At 49.9% G+C, this 27,673-nt stretch overlaps 1 protein-coding gene across 3 annotated transcripts in view; it reads left to right on the top strand.

The window, feature by feature from the left end:
- Nucleotides 1-26,015, top strand: part of CEP112 (centrosomal protein 112) — a 309,494-nt gene extending 283,479 nt beyond the window's left edge. For all 3 annotated transcript variants that reach the window (XM_061145040.1, XM_061145039.1, XM_061145038.1), the window contains 4 exons: nucleotides 1,155-1,244; nucleotides 21,286-21,387; nucleotides 24,490-24,554; nucleotides 25,567-26,015. In XM_061145040.1, coding sequence (XP_061001023.1) covers nucleotides 1,155-1,244; nucleotides 21,286-21,387; nucleotides 24,490-24,554; nucleotides 25,567-25,570 — 261 coding nt within the window. In that variant the 3' untranslated portion in view covers nucleotides 25,571-26,015. The remainder of the gene's footprint in view (nucleotides 1-1,154; nucleotides 1,245-21,285; nucleotides 21,388-24,489; nucleotides 24,555-25,566) is intronic.
- The last annotated feature ends 1,658 nt before the right edge of the window (nucleotides 26,016-27,673 follow it).

The following is a 27,673-nucleotide window of genomic DNA, read 5'->3' as shown; positions in this document are numbered from 1 at the left end:
CCCCTCTTCAGTCAAATCTTTGCATCAGCTGAAGCGAACCTCATAACCCTCCAGGAGCCCCCGTCTACCTTGAACAAAACCTAGAGTCCTCAGCTACCCTCTGTGGCTTCACGGAGCTGATGTGATGTGCCGCCCCCCCCATCGTGTGGGGGGCCCCCTGCCTGGAAGGTTCTTCCTGCAGGTTCCTCTGTGACCGCCTCTCACACGACCCACTCCAGAACCCCCTTCGATGCACTGTTTTCCTTCTGTGCTACATGTATTATATACTCACTGCATGTTGTCTGTCCCCCGGTGTAATGGAAGCTGGTGAGAGCAGGGAGTTGTTTCACCTGTTTTCTTTCACTGCTTCATCTGAAGGACCTACACAGCTCTTAGCCTGGAGCAGAAACCTGGGTGTCTTCCCTGAATGAATTTTATTTTGAGAATTCATTCAGCATCTTCCTGCCCACTGTCATTCCCCGTGGATTGTATCTGTCATCACGTGGGATTGTTTGAATGGCTCCTGTTTGTCTTCTATTTCACCTCTTTACTTAAAATAGTGGTTGATACAGTGTTCTTTATTGAACCTTGTCATTCCCGGGTTCCCCCAGAGGAACCTGAACGGCTACTTGGCAACTGAGAGAGTTCCCCTCTGTCTGCTTCTTACGGGTTCTTCAAATTCAGTGCTATCCTCAGTGGCTTAATAAAGATATGCCTTTAAGGTCACCGCAACTTACTCAGATCACCATGGCGCAATGTTGAAAAGCGCCATGCTGGTCCCATATTTCAGTCCCCGCGGCCACGGCACTGCTCAGAGTGTAAGGGCGCCTCACAGGTGTACTGGTCGAACTACTTCAATAATTAGCAGTCGTTTCACGCTTTATCACATGCTTGTGCATCTGTGCTGGGAACAGAGGAGATATTTTTATAAGATGAATCTACACCTGCTAATGTGTCTGTTTGGTAAGTTTGGAATTTTTAACACTAGTTATTGCTAAAGTAAGAAACATCTGGGTGCAATACTGAAAGGCTGGGCTTTTTTCTGCCTGAACTGTTTGGAATGACTGTAATAGACTTGAGATCTGAGGCCGTTCTGACACCAGTTCAGGTGGTAGAGCTCCTTCCTGAAGGGTGCTAATTTTTAATATTTTTCTATTTGTCTTACACCGTTTCAGGCTTTACAAGAAGAACTGGAAAACCGCTCGAAACAAGTGCGATCCGTAGAGAAGAAGCTACAGCAGAAGGAGCTGGAGTCACAGGAGCAGGTACCTGCCCGCACGGCCGCTTCGCTTGGTGACTTTCTCCAGGCCCAGGGGCTTGGGGATGGCGGTCGTCCTGTGTCCGCGGGGCTGCAGCGGCCTCGAGGGGCAGAACGCTCGGGCCCTGCAGCACGTGGTCAGCCACGGGGTCTGTCACCCACCGCCTGCGGGTGGAAGCCCCGCGCCGGCTCGGCTCCCTCATTCCCGCGTCTCTGCGTCCTGTGCTGGTTTCATCCTAACCCAGCTTGAGGGCGGCCACAGTTCCCAGCATCCTGAGCAGACACCTGGCGACACCCAGAGGCAGAGGGGACTGCTCATGTCTGGGGGACCTGTTCTGAGCAGCGGGGGCGCCTTTCCCAGGAGCAGCCGCCCCCGCCCGCGGCAAGACCATCCTTTTCATCTCATTGGCCAGAACAGGTCACATGCTCAGCTGAAACCATCCAATCCCTGGTGAGAGGACAGAGGGGCGCAAACTGGCCTGGACCAATGAGGGCCCGCCTGGCGGGGATGGCATTACAGGAGGGAGGGCAGCCTGGACCCGGCGGAGGGGAGGCGCGTGTTGGGGGTGTAGCCGACACGATCTTCTTGTTAGGATAAAGGGACACCGTCGTACTTAGAGACATGAATCACGCCTTCTCTTGAATTTTAATTTTCTCCTTCTTTCTTCCATTATGTTCATGAAACAGATCTAATATAACCAGGATGATTCAACTATGACAATAGCTAATGACCTATTTTATTTTCAAATGAAAGTGTCTTTTTCGTCCAAGTCTTTTAAATTTTACTAATTTTAAACTAAAAAGTACACAGAGTATCAATACATATCACGAGCCTTAATGAAACTGTTTACAAATGCACGGCCCTGGGCCTTAACCTGCAGCATTGCTGATGTTCTTCTCAGCACTGCCCACCTGTGGGACAGAACCCGTCGTGGGTGTGGGCAGACACTTACGCGCTGCTGTTCCCGCAGTCCGTTCAGCACAGGAATGTCGGGTCGGTCATCTTGACCCTGTGAAGAGCAGCCCTGACCTAAGGCGAGTGGGGAGACTTGCATCACCTCTGGAGTTGTTGGCAAACAGGACCCCCAGGTCGTGTGCTCAGTCGTGTCCGACTCTTGCTGCCCCACGGACTGTCCTCTGGCTCCTCTGTCCCTGGGATTTCCCAGGCGAGAATCCTGGAGTGTGTAGCCATTTCCCTCTCCAGGGGATCTTCCCCACCCTGCAGTCGGACCCTCGTCGCCTGCGCTTGCAGCTGGATTGTTAACCTCTGAGCCGCCAGGGCAGCCTGACCCCGAGGCAGGGGGCTGCACAGAGTGGCAGGCGTGAATGTCTGGTTGATGCTGCGTGGTGGTGTCAGTACTTACTGACTTGGCCTCCCGGATGCTCCCCCCCCCCCCTTGTCTAATGTTCACCCTGCATCCTATGTGTATTGTGGGCGTGTCATGGACGTCTGTGTTATGTCAGTGTAGGATATGTCTTGTATGGGGTCCATGCTGGACAGGCAATGGGATCACAAAATATGATTCTAGGATGAAAAATGAGTTGTAACTGTATTTACCCAAGGCCTACAAGATGAGAGACACTGCACAAGAAGCGTTACACGAATTGGTTCATTTATCCTGATAATCACCATTTAAGGCCAGCACTACACTCCCGTTTCCCAACTGGTGCACTGCAGCTCACAGAGGCTCAGTGACGTGCCCAAGGTCACCCAGCCGCAAAACAGTACCGGGTCGGGGGGTGGGGTCACACCCTGGTTGATCTGAATTCCAAACCTTTGCTCCTGTCATGACAGTTTTAAGTTACAGCATTTCTAGTTTAAAAATCGATATAGCAATGGCAGGGAAAGTTTATTAAGGATGGCAGGGAAAACAAACCACCACCCCAGACACCTGGGACCAGGGAGTGGTTGACTCCCTGTGGTCGGAGAGCAGAGCCAATGTGGCCGCAGGTGAAAACACCACCCATGGGGCAGCATGGCCTTCCGGGGGCTGGCCCAGGTCCCGCCGTCACTGAGGTCAGCTGGGCCCCCACCCCAGCCGGCTGGGATGTCTGGAACTAGGAGAAGATGACAAGCTTCTTAAGAGCAGGAAGCGTGTTCCCTGAAGGACCGGGCCTCCTCCAGTTTGTGATAAAATATGACTCAAGGTAAAACTCTGTTGACATCACTCTAATTCATGGCAGGACTTCACACAGAAAACCCCATAATAGATGGAGAGTAGGGAAATTAAGAAATCTCAGATGAACAATAGGGAAGGGTTCAGGAACCACTTCAGTCTTATTTTATTGACTTCTTTTTGATCATCAAAGTTGCTTTCATCTTCGTAGTGACAATAGGCTTCTAGACTGTTTCTTCCACTAATTCCTGATATCTTCTGTTAGGCTCCAGTTTACCAAAGAAACGTCAGGAAATACCCCTGGGTAAAGCTGAATATTTCATAATCTTTGCAGCCACGAAATGCTGGGTTCTTTCCACAAGATCCTAGGGTGTAGCTTAGCAGTTGTTTCAGTAGAACTGAAGAGCAAAACGTGGCGCTTCTTCAGTTCATCTATGTTTAATCTGATTTAACTTCTGTTTTATCTGAATCTGACCTTTCCTTTCGTGACACTAATAGCAGTAGTCAAAAATAATTAGAAGTGTCGTCACTTACAGTCTTCAGGGTCTCATGATGTGTGTGCTCACTGAGGGTGTTTAAGGGTATTTAAAGTGTCAAAATTGTTTGCAATTTCCTGTTTTGCATCTGTCAAAGGAATTGCAAAGTAACAGTAGTCAACCTGACATCAGCCAATCAACCAAAATGTGTGCAGAACAGCCTCTTGAAACTTTTCTTCTCTTCTCTTTTCAACCAAATGTTATTATCCTGATACTAGCTGCATAAAGAATCAAAACTGAAACTGGCAGAATTACAAAGGATAATTTCCTGGGCATCCTTTTTTATCTTGCTTTAAAAAAAATTTTAAACTGTTTCTGTTTTTCATTTAAGAAAAATTCATGTGTTTTAATTCTATAAAAACAAAAAAGCTGAATGAGGAATTCTAAAAGGTGTGTTTTTACTTAAACACAGAAAGCTGCTCCTCCTTGGGTCTCGATGGCTGGCACCCCAGCCGCCCCCACCCGCCTCGCCGGCATCGGCCTCTACTCCAGCTCCTCCCTCTCGGCAGGTTGGTCCCCGAGTGCTCAGGAACCCGTGGCTGCAGAGGGTTAATTTGCCCCTTAAGTGGCATCAGGATAACACCAATGTAACTAGAAAAGGCCAGTTTCCTCTCTGAGCCAGCCTTACAGAGACAGGTTGCTGTTGCTTAGTTGCTAAGTTGTGTCCGACTCTTTGCAACCCCGTGGACTGTAGCCAGCCAGGCTCCTCTGTCCATGGAATTTCCCAGGCAAGAATGCTGGAGTGGACAGAGACATATCTTTCCTTTAACGCATAAATTGGGAAGTAACAAGCTGGAATCAAGATTTCCAGTAGAAATAGCAACAGCCTCAGATATGCAGATAATACCACTTTAACGTCAGAAAACGAAGAGGAACTACAAAGCTTCTTGATGAAGGTGAAAGAGGAGAGTGAAAAAGCTGGCTTAAAACTCAGCATTCAAAAAACTAAGATCATGGCATCCAGTCCCATCACTTCATGGCAAATAGATGTGAAAAAAGTGGAAACAGTGACAGACTATTTTCTTGGGCTCCAAAATCACTTTGGACAGTGACTACAGCTACGAAATTAAAAGATGCTTGCTACTTGGAAGAAAAGCTATGACAAATCTAGATAGCATGTTAAAAAGCAGAGACATCACTTTGCTGACAAAGTACAAAGGTACTTTGACCACCTGATGCAAAGAGCTGACATATTAGAAAAGACCCTCATGCTGCGGAAGGTTGAGGGCAAAAGGAGAAGGGGGTGACAGAGGATGAGATGGTTGGATGGCATCACCGACTCAATGGACGTGAATTTGAGCAAACTCTGGGGGAGAGTGAAGGACAAGGCTGCCTGGTGTGCTGCAGTCCATGGGGTCACAGAGAGCTGGACACAACTGAGCGACTGAACAACAACAGGAAAGTAATTTTAAAAACCATCATTCCTCTCCAAGCCAGGAGTTAGTAATATCTGATTCCCGATAAGATCTGAGCGAGCGTCCCAGAACTCCAGTGGTGGAGGGGAGGCCGGGGCTCTGAGCAGACCTCCTCACTGTGTGAGGAGATGGAGTCCTTGGCGAGCCCATGACCTCCCGTGATGGAGGCGGGCCGCCCACCCCGGTGTCATCGTCCACCGCGTTGACCGCACTGTGACTGGATCTGTGCTGGACGTCACTCAAGCTCAGCCTGTGTGTGAAACCAAGTGTCCTTTCCGGGAGCAACGGTGTCTCATTCAATCTGCAAGCCTTTGCCAAAGTAATTCAGGAAATTATGGAAAAGAAGGGAGAAAAAAAATAGTCTAAAATTTTACCAGTGTTCTTAACACTGTGCCAAGCCAGTATCTGTTTATCACAGGGGCACTACACAATGTCAGCCTTGGACCTAATACATAATATAAACAACACCATACGTGTAACAAAGCCCCTGCTTTGAATCGTGCATTTTCAGTCTCAAACGTGTGAACAGCTTGATCACCTGGATCACTCAGTTTCCCAGAAGATTCTTTTAAATAAATCAGTGAGAACTAGTACGTGGAGATCTAATCAGTAAGATGCAATGCTGTGCTTTCCACAGAGGATCATCCTTTCTTTCCTGCACGCGTCACTCCTGGGCAGTGTGAGGTGCTGGCCTGCGACAGGAACTGAGAAGAAACCTGGAGGGGCAGGTCCCCCTCCGCCCTCGAGGGGCTCCCAGTGCAGGCGAGCGGAGGCGGTGTGGGGTGCAGCTCCAGGCTGGGGTTTGAGGATGTGCTTTTCCTCCTGAGGGGCTGCGAGGCTCAGGTCCATGAGGCGGGAGGTTGCCACCCTGGCCCTGCCCGCCGTCTCCCCGACCGTGGGGGAGGCTCCCCCTGGGCAGGGCCTGGCGCTTGCTCCCCTGCAGGGCCTCCGGAGCCTGCAGCCAGGCCCTCAGCTCAGACCCCAGGCTGCCCCGGAGGCCTCACCGGTTCTCTGGCTGGCGTGTTTCGGCAGCTGGCCAGTCTCATTCCTCTCTGGTGTGTCCAGGCCCCGATGTCTAGACTGTGCGTAGATCGTCCTGAAGTGTGTCGTGAAGCGCTGGGCACAGTCCACGGTTCAGTCCCAGCCTCACAGCAGGCAAGGCCCAGACTCATCTGTTCATCCAGGATGGAACCTGCTGAGTCTAGTGGCCAGTCTCGCGGCTGATCATGTGCATCTGGGGAGGGGACAGAGGGGGTCCCGAGGCCCCCGGCGAGGCCCAGGGGGAAGGGCTGGGGGAGGCTTCAGGATGAGCACGACCTGCGGGGGAGGGCCCACCTCGCTCACGATGGGTCACGGGACCTGTCCAGGCCCTAACTGGCCCAGACATCAGGCTCCCAGAAGGTCAGTAGCCACACCTTCCCACAGGGTCCGTGTGGACATTGCGGCAGGATGCGTGTGGAACATGTCAGGAGCCAAGGAACGCGGATGGAGCGTGTGTGGTTCCAACTCTTCACCCAGGAGAGGGGCCCATGAGGGGGGCATCCGCAGAAGGAAGGACACTGGTGAGGATGAGGGGACGTGCGGAGAACAGGTTCTGGGTGCCCGGGGTCGGCGGGGAGCCTCCTGGCCAAGGGTCCCATCGGTGAGGAGGAGAGACCAGGACGTCAGCTGCTCTCGTTCCATCTGTTGAGAAACAGTGAAGCCGCAAACCTGTGTCTCCGCTGGCTGTTTGTCTGCCCTGTGCTCTGCTGGGACCGTGGTGCCCGGTCCTGGGATCTCGGTCGGGGCTCAGTCACCGGTCAGAAGGCAGTTTTCAGCCGCAGAGGACTTTTTTCTTTAACTGCTTAGTGTTATATGATTGTGTCCTTAGAGAGATCCCTCCAGCAGCAGAAGGTAAAGTGAGAGAGATGACAAGAGCTGAATCCAGCTCCTTCTGCTGTCGCACTGTTACCACATTATCGTTTATTCCTGAAGAATGTGTGGGCCTCCCACAGGGCCCAGCGACCTGGGAGGGAGAAGGTGCGCGTCAGGAGGACCGGCGTCCACGCGCGTAAAGCCGTCACTGGCCGGCGCTTAAACCCCTCCGTCAGCACCAGGGGCGACCTGCGAACCTGTGGTCACAGGCAGCCTCCCGGGCAGAGACGTGATGCAGACAGAGAATCAGTTAAGCAATAATCGTGACATTTATCAAAAGGAAGACCAGTTCTGTCTTTTACAGATTTTCAAGCCTTTAATTTCCATTTTCCATAATGGATTTTAAAACTTCACAGTCTTGGCTGCTGTGGATCTGCCGTGCAATCTATTCAGAAGTCCCAACAGCTCAAAACCGGGTTTTATCCTTAAGCGCATTATGAAAACGGGAATAATAATTGCAACAGAAATACCATTCAAAGACTTTTACTGACTTTTCGTGTTTAATGGTTATTACTCTGGCTTCTTTCAAGTAGCTTTAATAACCACAGTTTATTTACAAAATTTAGGCTGATTCCTTTGTTCCCAAGAGACAGCTGGTATGATACATTGTTGTAAAATCTAAGTTGTTATGAGAGACAGAACCACATTTAACTTTGGCCACATCTTAGTCTCAATGAGAGCTTGAATTCTTGCCCCTGTTTTCTGAAAAACACTTGAAGCGTGCATTTCATCAAACTGTGCCTTGTAAGTCGTAATTCTAGTCGATTTTCGTGGCAAAGCAAGTCAGCCCACTTGTACCCAAAACCACCACTGGGACCATACACAGTGATCACAGAGCCACTTTCGTGGTAACTCAGAAGGACTCTGGTGGGGAGTGGGCTCTGGCTCCATCCCTGCTCTCCTGAGAGTCTCTCTGTGTTGGACTGCACTCGAGGGGTGGGGGGCGGGTCCCCGTGTGCCGGCTGTGTGGTTTCAATCTCGTGCTCCGCTGACGTCCCAAAGCGCAGCCCCCTGCATCACCACAGCTGCTCTGGGAAGCGTCCTCTGCGCCGCTGAAGTGACAGAGGGTGAAGCTGGGGTCCAGCCGCAGGGCACACGGGCTCTGAACTCTGACCCGCGCTGCCAGGCTCAAAGCCAGGCTGAGCGCCCGGGGCTGGGTCTCATTCCCTGCCGCCCGTGGAGATGGGATGTGATCATGCGTTCTCACTTCTTTCGCTTTGATTTCTTTTTTTTAAGGTAGTTTTGTCTTTAATTTTAGTCTTTTTTAAAATTAGTTTTTAAAATCCAAAAATAATGGATCCAAATGAATAAATAATTGTTGTTCTTCTTCAGTCTCTCAGTCATGGCCGACTCTTTCTGACCCCATGAACCACAGCACACCAGGCCTCCCTGTCCATCACCAACTACCGGAGCTTGCTCAAACTCATGTCCATTGAGTGAGTGATGCCATCCAACCATCTCATCCTCTGTCGTCCCCATCTCCTTCTGCCCTCAATCTTTCCCAGCATCAGGGTCTTTTCCAATGAGTCAGCTCTTCGCATCAGGTGGCCAAAGTATTGGAGCTTCAGCTTCAGTCCTTCCAATGAATATTCAGGGTTGATTTCCTTTAGCATTCACTTGTTTGATCTTGCTGTCTAAGGGTCTCTCAAAAAAGCTGGAACAAAAGCTAAAAACCAACTTTGGCTGTGTCCTACCTTATAGAATTGATGGACAAGGACAGTGATCAAGCGTTAGCCTGGATGATGGAGTATCGTCTCCCAGGAAAGTAAGAAGGCTGCGTTCCTGGGCCCTATCCTGTCAAGGCATACTTCACTGGCAGTTACTAAGCCCTGAATTCATGGAACTGAGGAAGAAAAAGCAGAGATAAACACAGAGATGGTAAAAGAGAGTGAGTCAGCATGGTCAGAAGAGATAAGTGTTTGATGACTTTATTGTGCTCGTCACATTCAGAAAAGAGCGTCAAACAGTCTAAGCCTCACTTGCAATTCCTTTTCCACTGTGGTCCAGCCAGAAAAGATCTCCTTTCCTGTTGAGGAAGGGCTGTTTTGCGGTAGAAGCAATTGAAGCATTTGTTGTCGAACAAATGACAAAGCAGAGGCATTTCAGAGACATTAGATGTATGTCGATCTAAATGAGGAATAAAGAAAGGTGATTTTCTTTTTTAATGCAGAGGAAAATTCAGGAGTTGAAAAGACTGCTTGCACATACTGCTCTTGTGAATCACCTTTTGGATTTCTGTACAGAATTGGGCTTATCTGGTGGCTCAAGCAGTGAAGAATTCGCCTGCAATGCAGGAGACTCGGGTTCAGTCCCTGAATTGGAAAGTTCCCCTGGAGGAGGAAATGGCAACCCACTCCAGAGTTCTTGCCTGGAGAATCCCATGGACAGAGGGGCCTGGCGGGCCACAGTCCAGGGGGTCAAAAAAAGTCAGACATGACTCAGCGACTAAACAACAATAATAGCAATTTGACATGTTACGATGCTATTTTAAATGACATTATTTTTAAAATTTATTTTCTCACAGTCTTTCTCAATTGTCTTTCTCAGAAAGACAATTGACTTTTGCATAGACTTCCTTTATCACATTTAGGGAATTTCTTTCTATCCTTACCAAAAGTCTCTTTTTCTTTTTAAAATTATAAATGGATGTTTCTTACATGCCTCTCTTCCATCTTTTGAGATAAAAAATTATATGAATTTTGTCCTTTATTCTACTAGTGCAGTGGACTTCATAGATTTTCTAATGTTAAATCCGTGTTGCATTTCTAGAATAAGCCTCATTTGATCATGAAGACTTATTCCTTTTTACCTTTTGCTGGATTTTGGTTTGGTTCACTAATATTTTGCTTAGAATTTTTACATCTATGCTTATGAATGACATTATCCTACAATTTTCTTTCATTGTGATGATCTTATTAGATGTTGGTATCAAAGTTTGCTGGTCTCATAAGACAAACTGGAGTGTTCCCTCTTTATCTGTTTTCTGGAAGAATTTGTGTAATACTAATAACTGCTTCATCCTGAAATGTTTGGTAGATTAAGCTCTCTGGGCTTAAAGATTCTTTTGCAGGAAGATTTTCAGTTATTTATGGATGTACTTTCCTTGGTGACTGTAGTATCAGAATTTCTATTTTAACTTCTGCCTAGTTTTCTCTTCTCTGTTTGAGACTATAATTTTATATATACATATAAATAGGTATACTCCTGACCTTCTAACTGTATTTCCTATGTTCTGTATTGATTCTGCTTGTTTTTTTAAATCTGACTTCTTCTTCACTGAGTCTCTCCTTAGCTGTGTCTAACCTGTTACACTCATTCTTAATTTTAATGGTTGTAAATTCCAGAGCTAGAATTTCTACTTAGATCCTTTTTTTAGTTTCCTATTCTAGGCTGAAGTTCACCACTCTTTTCCTAACTTTGTTGAACATATTTATTTTGGTTCTTTTAAAGGCTAGGTCTGATAACCATTACGTGGAATTCACATGGTTATTATTTCACCAGATATTTTATACAGACCTTGATAGGACTAACTGGAGTCCGAAGATGGTCGTTTTCTCTGGAGAGAGCTTACACTCGCTTCTCGGTAGGCAGGCGGTGCCCTTGCCTTCTTGAACATCCGTAGTCCACTTAGGTGGGCCTCCATCTGCAGAGGGGTGGTCTGTGTCCAGCTCACCCCCACTCCTAGGGTGTAGCCCAAGGGGCTCCACCCAGAAGCATGGGTCTTACCAAGCCCTTCCCTGCGGTGAGCCCTGGATGCGGTTTATGTCTCCCTGGCTTCTTTGTGAGGCTGTTGAAAGATCTACTCAACTTCTTAACCTCTGATCGGCCAACCTAGAATTGGCAGAGGCCCCTGTCCAAATGTCCCCAGTTCTCTGCATTTCTCTCCTCTCCGGGTTGGCCCCGTAACCCTTCCCTGCCCGCCTGGTTCCCTGATAGCCTGAAGCAGGCTTGGTAGAGAGTCATTACTAGAAGCGGAAATCCACCACAGAGCTCCCTTGGCTTATGATGAGGTTGCATCCTGATGACCCATCGAAGTTGGCAATACTATAAGCTGAAAATTCATCTAATATACCAAACCCACTTCTGTCAGCCTACAGTTGGGTAAAATCATCTAACACAAAGCCTAGTTTATAACAGTGTTGAATATCTCATGCAATTTATTGAATACTGCCCTGAAAGTGAAATTCCTTCAGAATGGTTTGTCGGGACACAGAGGTTATGAGAATGTTGGCGGTTTCCCCTCGTGATCACATGACTAACCGGGAGCCGCTGCCCAGCACTGCAGCAGCGATGGGAAAGATCAGCATCCAAAGCATGGTTTCCACTGGGTGTGCATCACCTTCCCGCCGCTGTAAAACCGGAAAATTGTAAGTCGGCCTGTCATCAGTCAGGGACCATCTGTATTTACATTTCTGTGAATTACTCGATCACATTATTGCTAATCTCTTCTATTGACTTGATTTTCTAATTTGATCTATAGAAATTCATTTTCTTTTGAACTCTGTCTATTAATGATTTGTTAAATATGTTGCAAGGGCTTTCTCCTAGTTGCTTATCTTTAATCTCTTTATCAATATTTTAATTTTTGAGAACATCATCTTCTATTTTTCCTTTATGATTTCTAAGCTTGCTAAGGAAGGTCCTCACTCCCCCAGGATTATAAAATATATTCTCTTCTCTTTTGTTTTCTGCCATTGCTATTGAGCGTTTTGTTTTATGCATTTTGACTCTTTAATCCACTTCAAATTTGTTGTCATATACCCTATGGTATAAGGATTATAATAGAATGTTCCCCCAAGGAGAGGTCCATTCTCTCACCTGTGGACTTTGTGAATATATCCATCACATGGCAGAGGAGAGTCTGCCAAGGTCGCTGAAGTTAAGAATCGGTGGCTGTGAAGCCGGGCCGGTATCTCAGATCACGCAGGCAGTGAGCTCAGTCTAAGCACGTGGCTACATCAAGCGCAGAGGCCCCCTCTGGCTGGAGGCAGAAGACAGTGATCGAGGTGGGGCCAGAGAGGCTCAGAGCGGTGCAGGGCGGGAGGGAGGGCCCAGGTGACACCCAGCAGGGTCGGGGGGCGTCGCTCTGCGGGGAGCTGGACGCTGTCCACCAGCTGAAAGCGTGCCTCCAGGGGAGAGTCTGGCCCTCACCTTTCTGCCTCACGAGACCAGAGCAGAGGAGCCAGGAGCCCCTCAGCCTTCTCCTGGAACTGGGAGGCGGTGGGGTTGTGTTGTTTCAAGCTGCTATGTTTGTGGTCACTTGTTACAGCAACCCTAGAACTGGTACAGGGATCTTAACTCATTTCCAAAAATATACCCAGTTATTGGAACCATTTATGGACCGAGATATTCTTCCCCTATTTACTGGAAATGCGGCTTTGTCAACAATCAGATTTTCCATTTGTACGTGAATCTGCCTGGGACTTTGTATTCTTCCCTGACCATCAGCTTCCTGTGCCAAGATGAGTCACAGGGTATGATGCTTGGAGGCAGGGACTCCGGAGCCCCAGGGCCCGGGTTCAGATCCCAGCTCTGCCACTTCCACGTCCAACAAATCAGCTTACTTTTTTTGCCTAGGTTTCCCTGTCTTGAAAATGGGTTAATAATTACACCCACCTCATAAGATTGTTGAGAAGATTGTCAGTTACTACATGTCATTCCCTCCACAAGGGCACTAGTGCATAGCAGCTTGTGTTATCTGTAGGGAAAGTCTTCTGTCGTCATTTTTTTAGGATTGTCTTATTTATTCTTAAGCGTTAGTACTTTCACATGAGTCTTAGGATACCTTCCATGTTTCAAGGTCTCACTGAGGGTTTGGTTGGAAGCACTCTTACTGCACTTCACCAGGCAGTCTTGGAAGAATTAATGCCTTGGCATCTGTTTGCGTTTCATTGGATCTCCTTCTGTATCTTCAGCCCAATTGAAATCTTTTCTTCTGTGGACAGTGTGCATTTATTATTAGATTTATTCCCAAATATATCATGGCATGTTTTGCCTTTTGCACATTTTCCCCTTATGTTCTCTAAACAGTTGTCCCTGTTGTTGAGAGTCACACTCACACTTGTTTGTATATATCCACCCCAACCAGAGCAATTTATTGTTCGCTGCCTCACTCTGGTCTGTGGCTGAGTACTGGTCCGTTGTGTGTGCACCACGTCGGTCTGCGGCCGTCTGCCGGCGCACGCTGAGGCTGCTTCCATGTCTTGGCCGCTGTGAATGATGCCGCCGTGGACAGCGTGCGTGTGTCTTTTCCAAGTATGGCTTTCCCTGGAATACATGCCCAGGAGGGGCGCTCGGGGGCATGTGGTAGCTCTATTTTCAGTTTTCTGAGGTGGCTTCACTCTCTTCTCCACAGAAGCTGCACGAGTTTACATTCCCACCCACAGCGTCAGGCTCCCTTTCCGGTTCCTGAGAGTTTCTGCTGCTTCCTGAGAGCGTCTGCTTTCTGTGACAGAGAAAACCTGTGGGGTTTACACCCACACCTTCATTATAATTACCTGTGTGCATGCTTGTCCTTCCCGCTAGACTGAGATGCCCATGAGGGCAGAGGGTGTAATGTGGTAGGAATACACACATACGTACATCTACATGTTTGCCCATATACACACACACACACGTACACACATGTGTACGTGAGACGCGGGGAGCCTCCCACACGTGTGACATGGCGCCGTCTCTCCCTTGGGCCCTGCAGGCGCTGGCGGGCAGCCGGGGGAGCCTCCACACCTGTCCCCAGCCGAGGGCCAGCCGGTCCTCCGTGGACCAGCAGTGCTGGACCGCAAGCAGGGGAACGAGTGACATTTCAGCAAAAGCACAGTGGCAGGCGCCCGCTGGCCCATCCGGGGCCGGCCGTGGGTCTGCCTGGTGGTGTCAGGGTGCTTGATCCCTTGTCAGTCTCTGAAAGCCCAGGAGTGCTGCTCCCCAAAAGCTACATGCAGTTGGGCGGTCTTAGGGTTTTCTCTGCCTTCGTGGTTATGAATTATATGGACTCTTAAGTGCTTAACTACAAACTGAGGATTTTCCAGGTTGGGGATCCAAGTTATGAGAAGAAAACTGCTGAAATATAAGTCACTGGGGTAACAAGGGCCCCTGGGTGTGAGCAGGAGGTTCCAGACCTAGACTCGCGCTTACTGTGCATGTTGGACACTCCGCACACCTGGAGGCCCCAGCTGGTCGAGAGCAAGGCCCGACGTGAGAACTGTTTACAAATCAAAAATAAAATTTCCTAAATGGGCTCATCACCAACTTTTATTTTATTGAAATGTGGTGATGTCCCTAAGTGTCTCGGGTGCAGAGCCCTGTCTGAAGGGCAGGGAGCTGCCGGGCAGACCTTCCCAGGCGGAGGGAGACCCTGGAGAGCCCGGCCGCATGGCCTCTGCCTCCGTCTTCGAGGTTCTGCAGATTTATCCTCAGTGTTCAAATATCAGAGCTCATCTTCATCCCCTTTCCATGTTGTTTGGATGCATGAAATTTAACACAGACATGAACTATCAATAACCTCAGATATGCAGATGACACCACCCTTATGGCAGAAAGCGAAGAGGAGCTAAAGAGGCTCTTGATAAAAGTGAAAGAGGAGAGTGAAAAAGCTGGCTTAAAACTCAACATTCAGAAAACTAAGATCATGGCATCTGGTCCCATCACTTCATGGCAAACAGATGGGGAAACAATGGAAACAATGACAGACTTTATTTTTTGGGCTCCAAAATCACTGCAGATGGTGACTGCAACCATGAAATTAAAAGATGCTTAGTCCTTAGAAGAAAAGCTATGACCAACGTAGACAGCATATTGCAAAGCAGAGACATGAGTGCTGACAAAGGTCCATCTAGTCAAAGCTATGTTTTTCCAGTGGTCATGTATGGACGTGAGAGTTAGGCCATAATGAAGGCTGAGCGCTGAAGAATTGATGCTTTTGAACTGTGGTGTTGGAGAAGACTCTTGAGAGCCCCTTGTACAGCAAGGAGATCAAACTAGTCAGTCCTAAAGGAAATCAGTCCTGAATATTCATTGGAAGGACTGATGCTGAAGCTGAAACTCCAATACTTTGGCCACCTGATGAGAAGAATCTACTCATTAGAAAAGACCCTGATGCTGGGAAAGATTGAGGGCAGGAGGAGAAGGGGATGACAGAGGATGAGATGGTTGGATGGCATCACCGACTCAGTGGACATGAGTTTGAGCAAGCTCCTGGAGTTGGTGATGGACAGGGAGCCCTGGCGAGCTGCAGTCCGTGGGATTGCAAAGAGCTGGGCATGACTGAGTGACTGAACTGTTCCTAGAATTAATTACCACCGAATCCCCAGTGATTTCAGTCACAGTTTTAGTCAATCCGTAACAGATACCAACTCAGAAAATACTGCTTTATTCCCCCACCCACTGCCCTGAAACGGTGGCCTTTCTGCAATTCCCTGGGCTTCCCCACTTGGCTCCCTGGGCATTTTCCCAGGCTTCCGGGACTCTGGACTTCTGGGCTTCAGTTCTGTCCGGTCAGATTTAAATCATGGTTAAGGCTCGGTGGGCCCATCTCTGTCCTCCGTTTAAGAAGTTTCATAGAGGTCACGACCCCAGGACAAAGAAGTGGCCCCAGCGCCTCGTCCCCGGGGCGGCAGCCCCGCCCGCCCCCGCACCGCGCCCGTGTGCTCAGCTCCCCCGCGTACTCTGGGGCGTCCAGGCCCAGTGGTGCCAGACCAGACGCGAAGTGTTTCCCACACACTCCTCTGGCTGCATGTGACAATTCCCTCAGACCAGGTGCCCATGCTTGAAGAACACCCTGAGGATCCAAAGAGAAGGAATTACTGGTCACGCTTCGTTCACGTGAAGTCTGCGATGAGGGGAGAAAAGTGCAGAGAAGCGAGAGCCTGGAGCCGGCCTCTGCATCGCTTGTTCGGGCACGCTCAGGAATGAAGTTCCCAGTGTGTGTTACTAGTGCTTTAGAGTGAAAATGGAGGCGACCACTGGAATTTGTCTCGTGAAGCTGGTTGGTGGTTTTGGGGAGATCAGGCAAGGCTCGCTGCGAGGGGCCCTGTCTTTGAGTCTTGGCTCTTTGTCGGTTGGTACCTTGCTCGCAGCAGCAGGAGCCACAGAGAGTGCTCAGCCCTCCACTTGAAGTCTGTGAACCGGGGCATTTTCCGGGCACGGCCCCGCAGGCGGTCCCAGGCGGGCCGCTGGCCGACCACCAGTGAGTGGGCTGCTGCATGCGTCGGTCTCTCGTCGATGAAGGCGTGTGGGCAAGGCCCCGACGGTGTCACAGATGCCAGGAGCGGAGAGCGGTCACGAGGCAACAGCGGGAATTTGTAGCTGACCCATCAAGACTCTGTGTGTGTGTGTTATTGTTGTTATTTACTCTCTGCAGCCTCTGGGTGAAGAAAGCAGGCTGCAAGGGGCGCCCGGAGCTGGAGTCTGACCCAGAGGAATGAGTGCATCCAGTTTGGTTGAGTCAGCAAGAGAGGTGGGGGAGCACTCCCCCTTACTGGGAGCAGGGACACCAGGTGGGCAAGGAGGCTGGTGACGGGGCGGGGCTCGGTCCGGCTGAGCCACCCAGGCCGTCAGCCGACGCGGCGTTGTCACCGGGCATCCTCGTCACCGGCTGGTCAACCGGGCCAGCTCATCGTCAGGCGCAGAGTCCAGGCCCTGGCAGTTTTCACGTAATCCACTAGAAATGGCTGCTTGAAATTCACACTAGTTTAAACAATGAGAATGTTTTGTTCCGTGTAACTGAGACGCAGCACTGGCTTCAAGGGAGGCCTAATCCAATTACTCAAGTGATGTGACCAAAGGCCAGGGGCTCGCGTCCATCCTGAGGCTGTTTCCTTATCGTTGGTTCCGTTCTCGGCGAGTTCTCTGCCTCGTGGTTGCGGGACCACCGCGAGCAGCTCCTGGCCTGCGTTTCCAGGCCCAAACCGCAGAAGAGGAGGCGCCTGTCCCAGCCGCTGCTGCGTCACGGCCCGCCCTCCATCCTGGCCGGACCTCGAACAGTGGGCGGGGTCTGGGTGCCCGAATCGGGTGAAGGAAGCCGGCCCCTCCCAGGTCCTGAGGCCCGAAGGCAGGGCCGGACGTGGGAGAAACGTCCAGCCGCTTCCACTGCTGGGCCTCAGTCCCCAGGTCCCGCCCATCCTTACCTATTGTCCCGGCAGCGGGGGAGGGCCCGGCTTGCCAGGGAGCCAGGGGGCCCGGGGCCAGTAGAGCAGGCATGGAAAAGCCTGTGACATGGCAACAGAAGTCACTGAAACCGATGAGGTATCATGGAAAGATTTTCTCAAAATTGGGGGCGGGGAAAGCATTGGCATAATGCAAGGTAAAATAGTATCTTTACTCCAAAATCTCAGACTTGTTGCTGCCAAAGTGAAAGTCACTCAGTCGTGTCCGACTCTTTGTGACCCCATGTTCTATACAGTCCATGGAATTCTCCAGGCCAAAAGACTGGAGTGGGTAGCCTTTCCCTTCTCCAGGGGACCTTCCCAACCCAGGGATCAAACCCAGGTCTCTGGCATAGCAGGCGGATTCTTTACCAGCTTAGCCACAAGGGAAGCCCAAGAATCCTGGAGTTGTAGCCTATCCCTCCTCCAGGGGATCTTCCCGACCCAGGAATCAAATTGCAGGCGGGTTCTTTACCAACTGAGCTCTCAAGGAAGCCCGAGGTCAGTGTTAAACGCATGTGCAAGATACAGGGTGGGGAGGGAACCGCCTGGAGGCCTCAGTCACCACTTGAGCCGCCCAGAGATGCTCCTGAGAGAAGCCGCCAACGGTCACAAATAAAGCAAGCACACACCTCAGAATTCCATCCAAGGAAGAAAAGACCCTTGCTGTTTGTCTTCACATACAGATAAGATAGCTATAATTTTCACCATAGCAGGTTTCACCTTCAGGACCAGTGAACAGGCAAGACCACGTGAGTCACTTTCGTCATATTATCTGCACACAGTGCTTTTATTTCTTTATTTCTAATTTTAGAGAGTGATGTTTCTCCACCCCTGAAGTCAAGAAAAAAACTGTGCCATGGTGGACGGAGGGTTGGGGGTAACGCTGCTGCCCCCAGCGCCGGTAGAGGGCTTTCTTCTTCGTCTTGTTTACTCTCCACCATGAGTTCTTTTCAGACGTCATCTGAATATGTTTCTAGATCTCAGTACATTTTTAATATGAACAAAATCTTCCTGCTCTTGATTTGACCTTTGTTGGCTTGATGTGTTTTAAAGATATGGGCAACAGTTTTATGAAGAATGTGCAGAGACACTTGTGGAAAAGCACATTGGTGAGGGTAATGATGAGGAAGACGAGGGCGCCTCCTTTCCGCTCGACCAGCACGGGAGCTCCTCTACCTGCGCTGTCTTAGGGTCGTGTGGATTTTGTCTGAGTCAGGAGCAGCACACTCAAGGCTTTTAAGGAGAGTTTAACCAGATTATTTCTAACACAAATTCTATCACGTCTGTCCAAATGGACCAGGCCAAGGTACTGATTTGTCCAATCTGTAAAAACAGAAACTGCAGCCTCTATTTTTTATTTGGCCACACCACAAGGCAATTCAGGACCTTAGTTCCCCTACCAGGGATCAAACCCTCAGCAGTGAAAGCGCAGATTCCAAGCCACTGGACCACCAGGGAAGTCGCCAAACCCCAGCCTCTCTCAAAAGCCTGAAGGTGGACTGCCCTTGGCGCCCGTTTCCCGTCTCAGCCGGCTCAGATGTGGTGCTGGTCACAGGAGCCCAGCTGTGTGTGTCTGGGTGTGTTCTGCCTCCTGTGGACTCCAGCCCATGTTGAGAGGTTGGCAAAGATGCCTTTTGCTGTTTTTCAGTCACTTAGTTGTCTCTGACTCTTTCAAACCCCATGGACTGTAGCCCACCAGGCTTCTTTGTCCATGGGTTTTCCCAGGCAAGAATATTGGAGTGGGTTGCCATGCTCTCCTTGAGACGAGATGAAATGATAGGTTTAGTCAAAGGGTGTTGTAGAAGCAACAATGAATCACAGCTGCCCCGCTCACTCCCCCTACCTCAACATTCAGAAAATCACCGGTCCCATTCAGAAATGAAATTTTCACTGTTTTTAAGAAAAAGGAGTTAGCATAAGATCCTTGCTAGATTGAGAGAGAAAGAATATAAGCAAAAATCAAATTAGAACATAGACCAAATGGGAAATTACTCAAGAAGCAGGCAAAAGGTTCAGACAAACTACAGTTCTTTGAAACAAATAGTTGTTCATAATGCCAAAGCATTTAAAGAACACACTGATATGCCTGTCTGTCTGAGAGAGAGAAACTGGACAGGAGCATTTTTATACCCAGCAAGTTGTCTATCACACGGACAGGCTGTGGGCAGACACTGCAAACAAACAGGGAGAGAGAAAACAGAGCAAGCATGAGTGATTTTTAAAAGCAGTCAGTCGGGGCTTCCCTGGCGGCTGCCAACACAGGCAGAGGAGACACAGGTCCAGTCCCTGGTCCGGGAAGATCCCACATCCCACAGCAACCAAGCCCGTGGGTCACAGCTACTGTAGAGCCCCGGAGCCTCCCCGGCTGAGCCCATGTGCCTGGAGCCCCGGCCCAGCAGCGAGAAGCCAGTCAACGGGACGCCCACACACCGCACCTGGAGAGCAGCCCCTGCCTGACACCACTGGAGAATGCCCTCGCGGTCGTGAAGACCCAGCACAGGAAAAGTAAACACATAAAATTATTTTGTAAAATAAAACAGGGTAGTAGCTCAAAATTTCAGAGCCAGTGTTGAATGATAGAAAAAAACCGTCAATATCATAGCCTGTGGGACCTTGCTAAGGTTGCCCCTAAGGTCTGGTTTAGAAGTCGTGTGTTTTTCTTGGTGTTTGCCTTTCATTTAAGTCAGTTGATGTTACTATTGGACTTAAGTCCAAGAAGATAAAATGGGAAGAATCAAACATTTCATCAGTGGCGAAGATCATTTTCATCCTTTTTCTTTTCCCTTTGGATATAAATCACAAGATTATAACATACCTCAAAAAATACTTTGCCAAAAATTTTTAAAATTACATTCAAGAACCCTTGCTGTGGGTTTAGTAGGTAGTAAAATAAACTGTTAGAGCACATTTCTTCCCTAATTTAGTCTAGTATAAGAGACTTTTGGAATTAAAGGCTAGTAATTTTAACATGCTCAATAAGTCCATTGACTTGTCTAACTGAACTCAGTCACACTTATTTTCACAGTCTGGGGCCTGTTTCCAGGTGTGTCCAATGAATTGTCTGTGGGGTACACTGCAACTCAGCTTTAATATCCAGTTAAGTCCCCACAACACATGCAACAAATTCTCAAATTCCATAGCATCTCAGATTAGGAGAAAGAAAAAGGAACAGAGCTGGAGAAAGACAGCGGGAAGGACACACTCACACTCAGACCCACACAAACACGCCTCTTCATCCTGCTCAGACACACTCTTCCAGACTCTCCTCGACCTTCAGGACCTGTTTGTAGCTTGACGAGCCACTATCTTCTCCTTGACAAGCCCAGTGGCCACCCGTGAGCAGAACAAGACCTGGACATATTCTGGAGGCAGAGGGAAACTCGTGAATCAGACATACTCGTGGTGATGAGGGTGCTCTGCTCTGGTCCACGTGTTCGGGGACTTGAGACGTGGTTGTGCAGGTTTCCCTTCACTGGTATCTTCATAATCCCGTGACGGTACCAGACACCCAGGCACGGAGGGGGTGTCCGAGCCGCCTGACCACAGGCTGTGGGCCGTCCTCACACACAGCGCAGCAGGACCACCATCCACTCCCCGGACAAGAAGGAGGAGCAGGATCAGCATCACGTGTGCATCATGAGAGTGGGGACACGTGTGTTCCTTGCTTGGTGCTGAAAACTGTGCTAACAAGGATTTTAGGGAAACAAAATGCTGTTACAGGGACTGCCTCTCCCAGACTCTCAAGGACAGACTGAGTTCCTTTTCCGTTTGTGACTGTGTTTCCCCGTATCAGATGCCAGTTGTCTGGCTTCTGACCTCATGTAACAAACTTACCTTTGTAATGAATGGATATATTTCTGTGATTTCTTAAATTCAAACCAATCATTTCTGTGGTTTAAAAAAACTGCTGTTTTTTCACTCTAGATAACTTACATACGACAAGAATACGAAACAAAATTTAAAGGGTTGATGCCGGCATCTCTAAGACAAGAACTTGAAGACACCATCTCCTCCCTAAAGTCACAGGTAATTACTAGAAGTCAGGAATGTCCCGAGGGTTCAGGTGGCATGCATGTTTTAATTAATAAGCTTATTTCTGAACTGGTGCCAGAAAGCAGTGTGGTGTCATGGAATAACCTGGTACCCAGGATGAAGTGTTTTGTGTTTTGGGGAGGTTTTAGAATTTTTCTGACCATTTTAAGAACTCTCTGCTTGATAAGACTTTCTTGAAAGCATCCTTGAAATTGAAAAGTTCAGTTATGGTTACTTTTATTTACAGTCCACATTCCAATACAGACTCACCCTTTTATTCTTGGTACCAGGCCCGAAATGCCATCACTTAGCACGTTGCTAACTCCTTATGATGTGAACGTGTGGAGAAGTAAAAAACATGGCTAAGTTAGAAGTGTTTTTATTCTGATGTATTTTATATGATTATTAGAGATAAGAAGATGCATTTTAAGATCAAAGCAGGGTAATGACATGGTATTCAAACAATTTGGTTAAAGATTTCTGCTGAAACATGTAATTCTTGGTAGTTTATAAAAAGTAAAGTTGACTTCAGTTTTGATACTAAGACTTCCTGGTCTTCCCTGATGGCTCAGGAAGTTCGATCGCTGAGTCGGGAAGATCCCCTGGAGGAGAAAATGGCAACCCACTCCAGCATTCTTGCCTGGAGAATCTCATGGACAGAGGAGCCTGGCGGGCTGCAGGCCATGGGGTCACAAAGAGTCGAACATGACTTAGTGGCTGAGTGTGAGTGTGAAAAACTTCCTACAGAAGTTTTCTCTAAAACACGTTTTATAAATTGCTGTATATATTTTATAGATACATAATTTTTTAGATTTTAGATGGGTACTTTTAAAAACAATCAAATGCTTTAACTCAGTATGAGAAAGAGTTCACATATTCCCATTTCTAAAACACTTAGAAACTTAAAAGATACTTTTTTTTTCCTGGAGAAGCTCTGCAAGAGAAAAATTTCTCTGCTTTCTGTGCCAAGAACAGTGCCTGCCACAGAGAAGGCGCCCAATACATGTATTTACAAAGAAAACTGATAACCCAGTTTAATGACAGTCACATTGTCTGTTTACATGTGTGAGGCGGCTGCGTGGGGCACGTGACCACTGTGCCTTTGCTGTTCCCTCAGTAAAACCTCTTACCTGAAAAGGAGACGCCCATTGCATCCATCCTGGTGCTACGGTTAGCTCCCACTTCCGGAGCTAAGGAGTCTAGCCGTGCTCACGCCTACCGACAAAAACAAGCGTGGCAAAAGAGTGTTAACCCAGAAGGAGTTCGTGCATGCTGAGTCTCTCAGTCGTGTCTGACTCTACGACCCCACGGATTGTAGCCCTCCAGGCTCCTCTGTCCATGGGATTCTCCAGGCAAGAATACTGGAGTGGGTTGCCCTGCCCTCCTCCAGGGGATCTTCCCCACCCAGGGATCAAACCCGCATCTCCTGCGCCTCCTGCATTGCAGGCGGATCCTTTACCCCTGAGCCACTGGGGAAGCCCTTAGGGTTACATCATCTTTATTTACATGAAAAGCTCTCCTTCAGGTGTGGTTCTCCCCTAACTGCGTAGGAGCCCTTCCTCGGGGCCGGCTGTGTGGGACCTAGCACCTGCAGAGGAGTTATTGTTTTAGAAAGACAGAAATCTGATATCCACCTGCAGGGCTTCCATTATCATTCATATCGTTCACTGTAACAGAAGTGCTTCAGTTCCTAAAACTGAACGTTGACCCAGAAGGCGAGGGCTGTCAGCTGCATGCGGGCCCGAGTGAGCAGCTGCACGAGCCCCAGGCCGGGCAGAGGGAAGATTCGGTTTGAAAGCACAGGTGCCGTGTTTGTAAAAAGTGTTGGAATTCTGGTTGCAAAGCATGCTGGGGGCAGGGAGGTGGCCGTCCCTGGACCGCATGAACTGTCCCGGGGCACACTGGGGCACCAGGAAGACTTGAGACCCGGGTGAGGCGTGCGCCCCTGGAGACGAGCCCCGCAGGCTGCTCCTGCAGGCAGGCTTTCTGCTTTGCCAGCTGGCCTCTCGGGCATAACTGTGGCTCGGGAGCCACCGTTGCCATGGTTTCGTTCAGAAGGGGCGAGAGCACACGGTTCTGAAGTGATTGGATGCCACCGACTCTGATTGCATTAAGAGACGTATCAGTCATCGGAAAACCACTCCTGAGTGGTTGTATAAAGTGCCTTTGAGTTTCCTCCTGAGACAGGTGTCTTTAATTGTGTGGCATGGGGCCCAGAGCCGGCGCTCTGCGCTTCGGGACCCCTCGGCCGTGCCCTGCAGGCCTGGGGGCAGCTCAGGTCCCCGCGCCCCTCGCCCCAGCTCCACTGGTGGGCTGTCAGGGCCAGGGCCACGGGCGGTACCGGCCCAGAGCTCAGGACTAGGCACCTGCCCCAGAATCAGTGGCTTCATGACATCCCATGACCTTGGCAAGTGGCTGTCGTTCACCCCGGTTCACAGGTGAGTGTCAGAAGCAAAAAGAACTTTCTAGAGCCGTGGGAGCCACGCCAGGAACTGAGTCCAAGTTGGCCTGATACAAGCACAGTGCACAGCAGAGCACCGCCTCTGCAGCCCCGGGGATCCCGGGGGTCTCTGGGGCAGACGGAGGTCTGCTTCCAGCTCACTCCTTCCTTCCGTCAGCAGCTGGGGGTGCCAGCCACGTCTCTGCCCTGAAGAGACCAAGGGGGCACACAGGTGCTCCAGGGCCCCCACCCCGCACGGAAGGGCTCTCACACGGGCAGCTGGATAATCGCTAACAGAGCAGGAGAGACCCGCCCGCACGCAGAGGCGGCGAGGTGGGCGGGAGCCGAGACCCTGAGCCGGGAGTGGGCCGTGGGCAGGAGGCCTGTGTCAGGGCCCGCGATCGGGAGGACGAGGGGCGGAAGGCAGTGATGGAGGAGGCGGAGACAAACCGCCAGGACGGCCGGCCCCCTCGTCTCTGCGATGTGGGGTGTGAGCCGGCCTCTGCAGCCTCTGGCGGTGTGCGGGGGTGGGGATGTGGTCCATGGGAGCCACAGCATCCGCTTCCCAGGGGCCTGCCTCGCCCCAGGGTCTGCGACCCTGCCGCGCCGCTGAGGAAACCGTCTGTACCCCCTCTCACCCGGGGCCTCTTTTCCAGGTCAACTTCCTGCAGAAGCGGGCATCTGTCCTACAGGACGAGCTGACCGCCTACCAGGGCAGAAGGTACGGCCGCCCACGGGTCTCTTGGCCACCTGCGCGTCTCACCCGTCTCACCCGGGGGTCTCCTGCCCGGGAGCTAGAGTCTTCATTAACAGGCACAAATTATCAGTGTCAGAAAGACTAATTTTTAGTAAAGAGCCTGCATGGGAGGACCCCTCCCCCGACCCCAGCGTCATCTTAGTGCTTCGTCAGTGCCGCCCGGACGAGGGCCAGCGCCACCTGACGGGCCTGGGCTGCGGCGGGGTCAGCACGGGATGTGCTCTGCAAGCCCGGCTGCAGGTTACGGAGCAGGTCTCCCTCCTGAGACGGTGGGCTGACGCGGTCCTGGTCGCCCACCGCTTCAGGGCCCACATCCCCTGCGCTCAGCATGGACGCAGGAGCTCCCGGCCCCCGAGATAAACGCTCAGTGAGGTCACCGCGCTAGCCAGGACCCCGAAGTCCCCAGGGCCCCCGTCTCAGGGACGCAGGAGACCGTTCTGGTCAAAGGCTCTTGAGACGTCACTGACCTGGGTCCCGTTTACCTGCCCCAACTGCCTTCCTCCTGTTCAGTGAAAAGCTGAGCCATTTGTCTGGCATCGAATTAAAAGTAAAAACTTGGAAGGCCCTGCCATACATGGCTCAGGTGAACAACGGGGGACCCACCGTACCGCACAGGGGACTCTGTGCAGTGTCCTGAAATAGCCTCTAAGGGAGAAGAATCGGAAAGAAGCACATGTATAAATATACACACACACACAAATCAGTGAGCCATACCGCTGAAACACACAGTATTGTAAATCAACTAGACTGCAATCGTTTTTTAAAAAGTGAAAACTCTGTGACTCATTCACTTTTCAAAAGCTTCTCTTCCTTGGTATAGACAAGACTTGATCCCTTCTGGGTGTCTATGATGAAGTTTTGACATCAAGCAGCCCTTCCACCCCACATCCAGCTCTTCCTCCTGAATTAGAGCATATGTGACTTTGGACAGGCCAGGACGCCAAGAAAGCCGTTAACTCTGGGTTCTGCCTTTCAGGTGACCACGTGGAAGCCCCCTGGGTCACCCCGGAGAGAGCGGTGGATCCAGCCATCCCAGCCGCACTGCGGATTTCTTCCAGCAGGTTTGAAGATTCGGATATTGTTAAGTAAACTGTGAGACCAGTGGCATTTTTTGATACTTAAATGTAATTAAGATCATAAAAACATCCATCACTCACACCAATGGCTGGTTTTGTGTTTCTGCCTATTTTTTTTAACATTCCTTTATTTCCACTTTCCATATTTGTGTGCATTTGAGTGTGTCTTGAGAATTGCTGATTTGAAGGAAAGAAATGATTCGTCGCAATGCCTCGTGGATGCCTTTGTATAGAATTTTACCAGTTGCCGCTGCTCCAAATCACGTTTGTAGCATCATATCAATATTTTTAACATGTTTGCATTATCTTCATGTTCATATATTATTAAAATATTATTTTGTACTTATCAGTTTTATTTGTACATTTTTATTGCACCTCATAAAGATGACATGGTATTTTTTTCCCCGGAAAATACTGACCATCTAAAATCGTGGTATGGGGAAAAAATATCTTATGTCAGGTCAAAGATCACATCCATACATAGCGTGTTTCTTGAGAATAAAAATCGCTGAGTCACCTGACGTGAGTCCAAGTCCCTGTCATGTTGGTCTCCAATCTCATCTGGCCTCTAGAGGCAGAGTAGGGTACGAATTTTGTGTGGCAGCTGTGGTTTTACTGTTACCTGCTTGATCTCTGATTTTATGGCTGTGGTTTAATTATAACCTCAATGGATGCTCCTTACGGAAGCCTCTGAATGTTGAGATGGGTTGAGAGGCCGCTCAACACCCTGGCAAGTGATGGTGGAATGAATGTGCTGGGTCCGCCGTCCTCGCGGAGAGTCTGGCGTTTTGGTGCCCACCCAGAGGCCGGGAAGCAGCGCTGTGCTCGCGGGCCAGCCCCACCTTGCCAAGGAGACGCTGGACTGCAGCCGAGGGTCGCGTTCCCTTGGCTGCGCTGGGCCGCGTGCCTCGGGCCCTGTGAGCCGCTGGAAAACTCTGGGCCGTGGGCGGGGCTGGAGTCGTCTGGTTTACTGCGAAGGGACAGGGCAGGGCAGGACGTTTATTCACAGTTTTTCAAGTTCTTCCCTCTTTCCCACGCCCGTCTCCTCATCTGCTGCCTGAGGGTTGTTTACCCGTTTCGTGCTGTGGCTGAGACGTGAGGATGATGAGGGAGCAGCAGATTTTACTGCCACGTCCAAAGCCAGGCCCAGGTCAGCCTGACCGCTGCCTGCTGACCGCAGGCGGTGAGCAGCCTCGCGCTCTTGCGCTGAACTGTCTCGGCCGGCCCCTCCTCCAGGAACACAAGTCTTTGTGCTCTGGAAGCTCGGGTTTTCCTTGCCTGTAAAATAAATGGTAGCACCGGGCTAAAGACTGTTTGGGAAAAAGCGAAATTGTGTCGGGTGCTATAACGACGACCCGACCAGGGAAGGCAGTTGGTACCAGACTGTGACTCAGTGCTCGGAAGGGAGCCATTGTGACGCCATGATTGATTTTTAGTTCTTCTGTCCAGACCGTGGACAGCAGGTCGACCGGCAGCAGGTTTCATCAGGCAGGCAGGTTATTAGCGGCTTGAAGTGAAAATGCTTTGCCAATGGTGTTATATGCTTGAGCCCAGCTCCCTCTCCGAGTGTTTGTTCTCCGTGAGTAAATATCAGTAGGTGTTTTGGAAAGTTGCCTGCTATTCTTTCTTTTCCTTATTTCAAGGGTTATGAAATTACAAACGCGGGTGAACCTTTGCCATTACCCAGATCCTGTTCCGCTCTGGGAGTCAGCGGACTGAAACACTGGTTGGTTGGGTTCTGTGTGACAGGGATTGGGTGGCCAACACCGGTGTTCCTGTGAACATCCTCTGCTACAGGGGGGAGAGAGAGAGAGACTGCGCTTAGCACGTTGCAAATTCCTTGCTGAGGGGGGCACTCAGTATTTACATGGCTACTGGGAGAGGAAGTGAGTGCCCAGGAGATACATTAGGGACAATGCGTCTCATTGTGGAAGACCAGCTGTTCATCACCAATACCTGATTCAGCTGCATTTCCCGCAGTTATTATCGGCTCTACCCGTGAGCCAG

This window comes from Dama dama, chromosome 5 (genome assembly GCF_033118175.1).
Source record: "Dama dama isolate Ldn47 chromosome 5, ASM3311817v1, whole genome shotgun sequence".
Taxonomy (NCBI): domain Eukaryota; kingdom Metazoa; phylum Chordata; class Mammalia; order Artiodactyla; family Cervidae; genus Dama; species Dama dama.
This window is presented reverse-complemented; position numbering and strand designations above follow the sequence as displayed.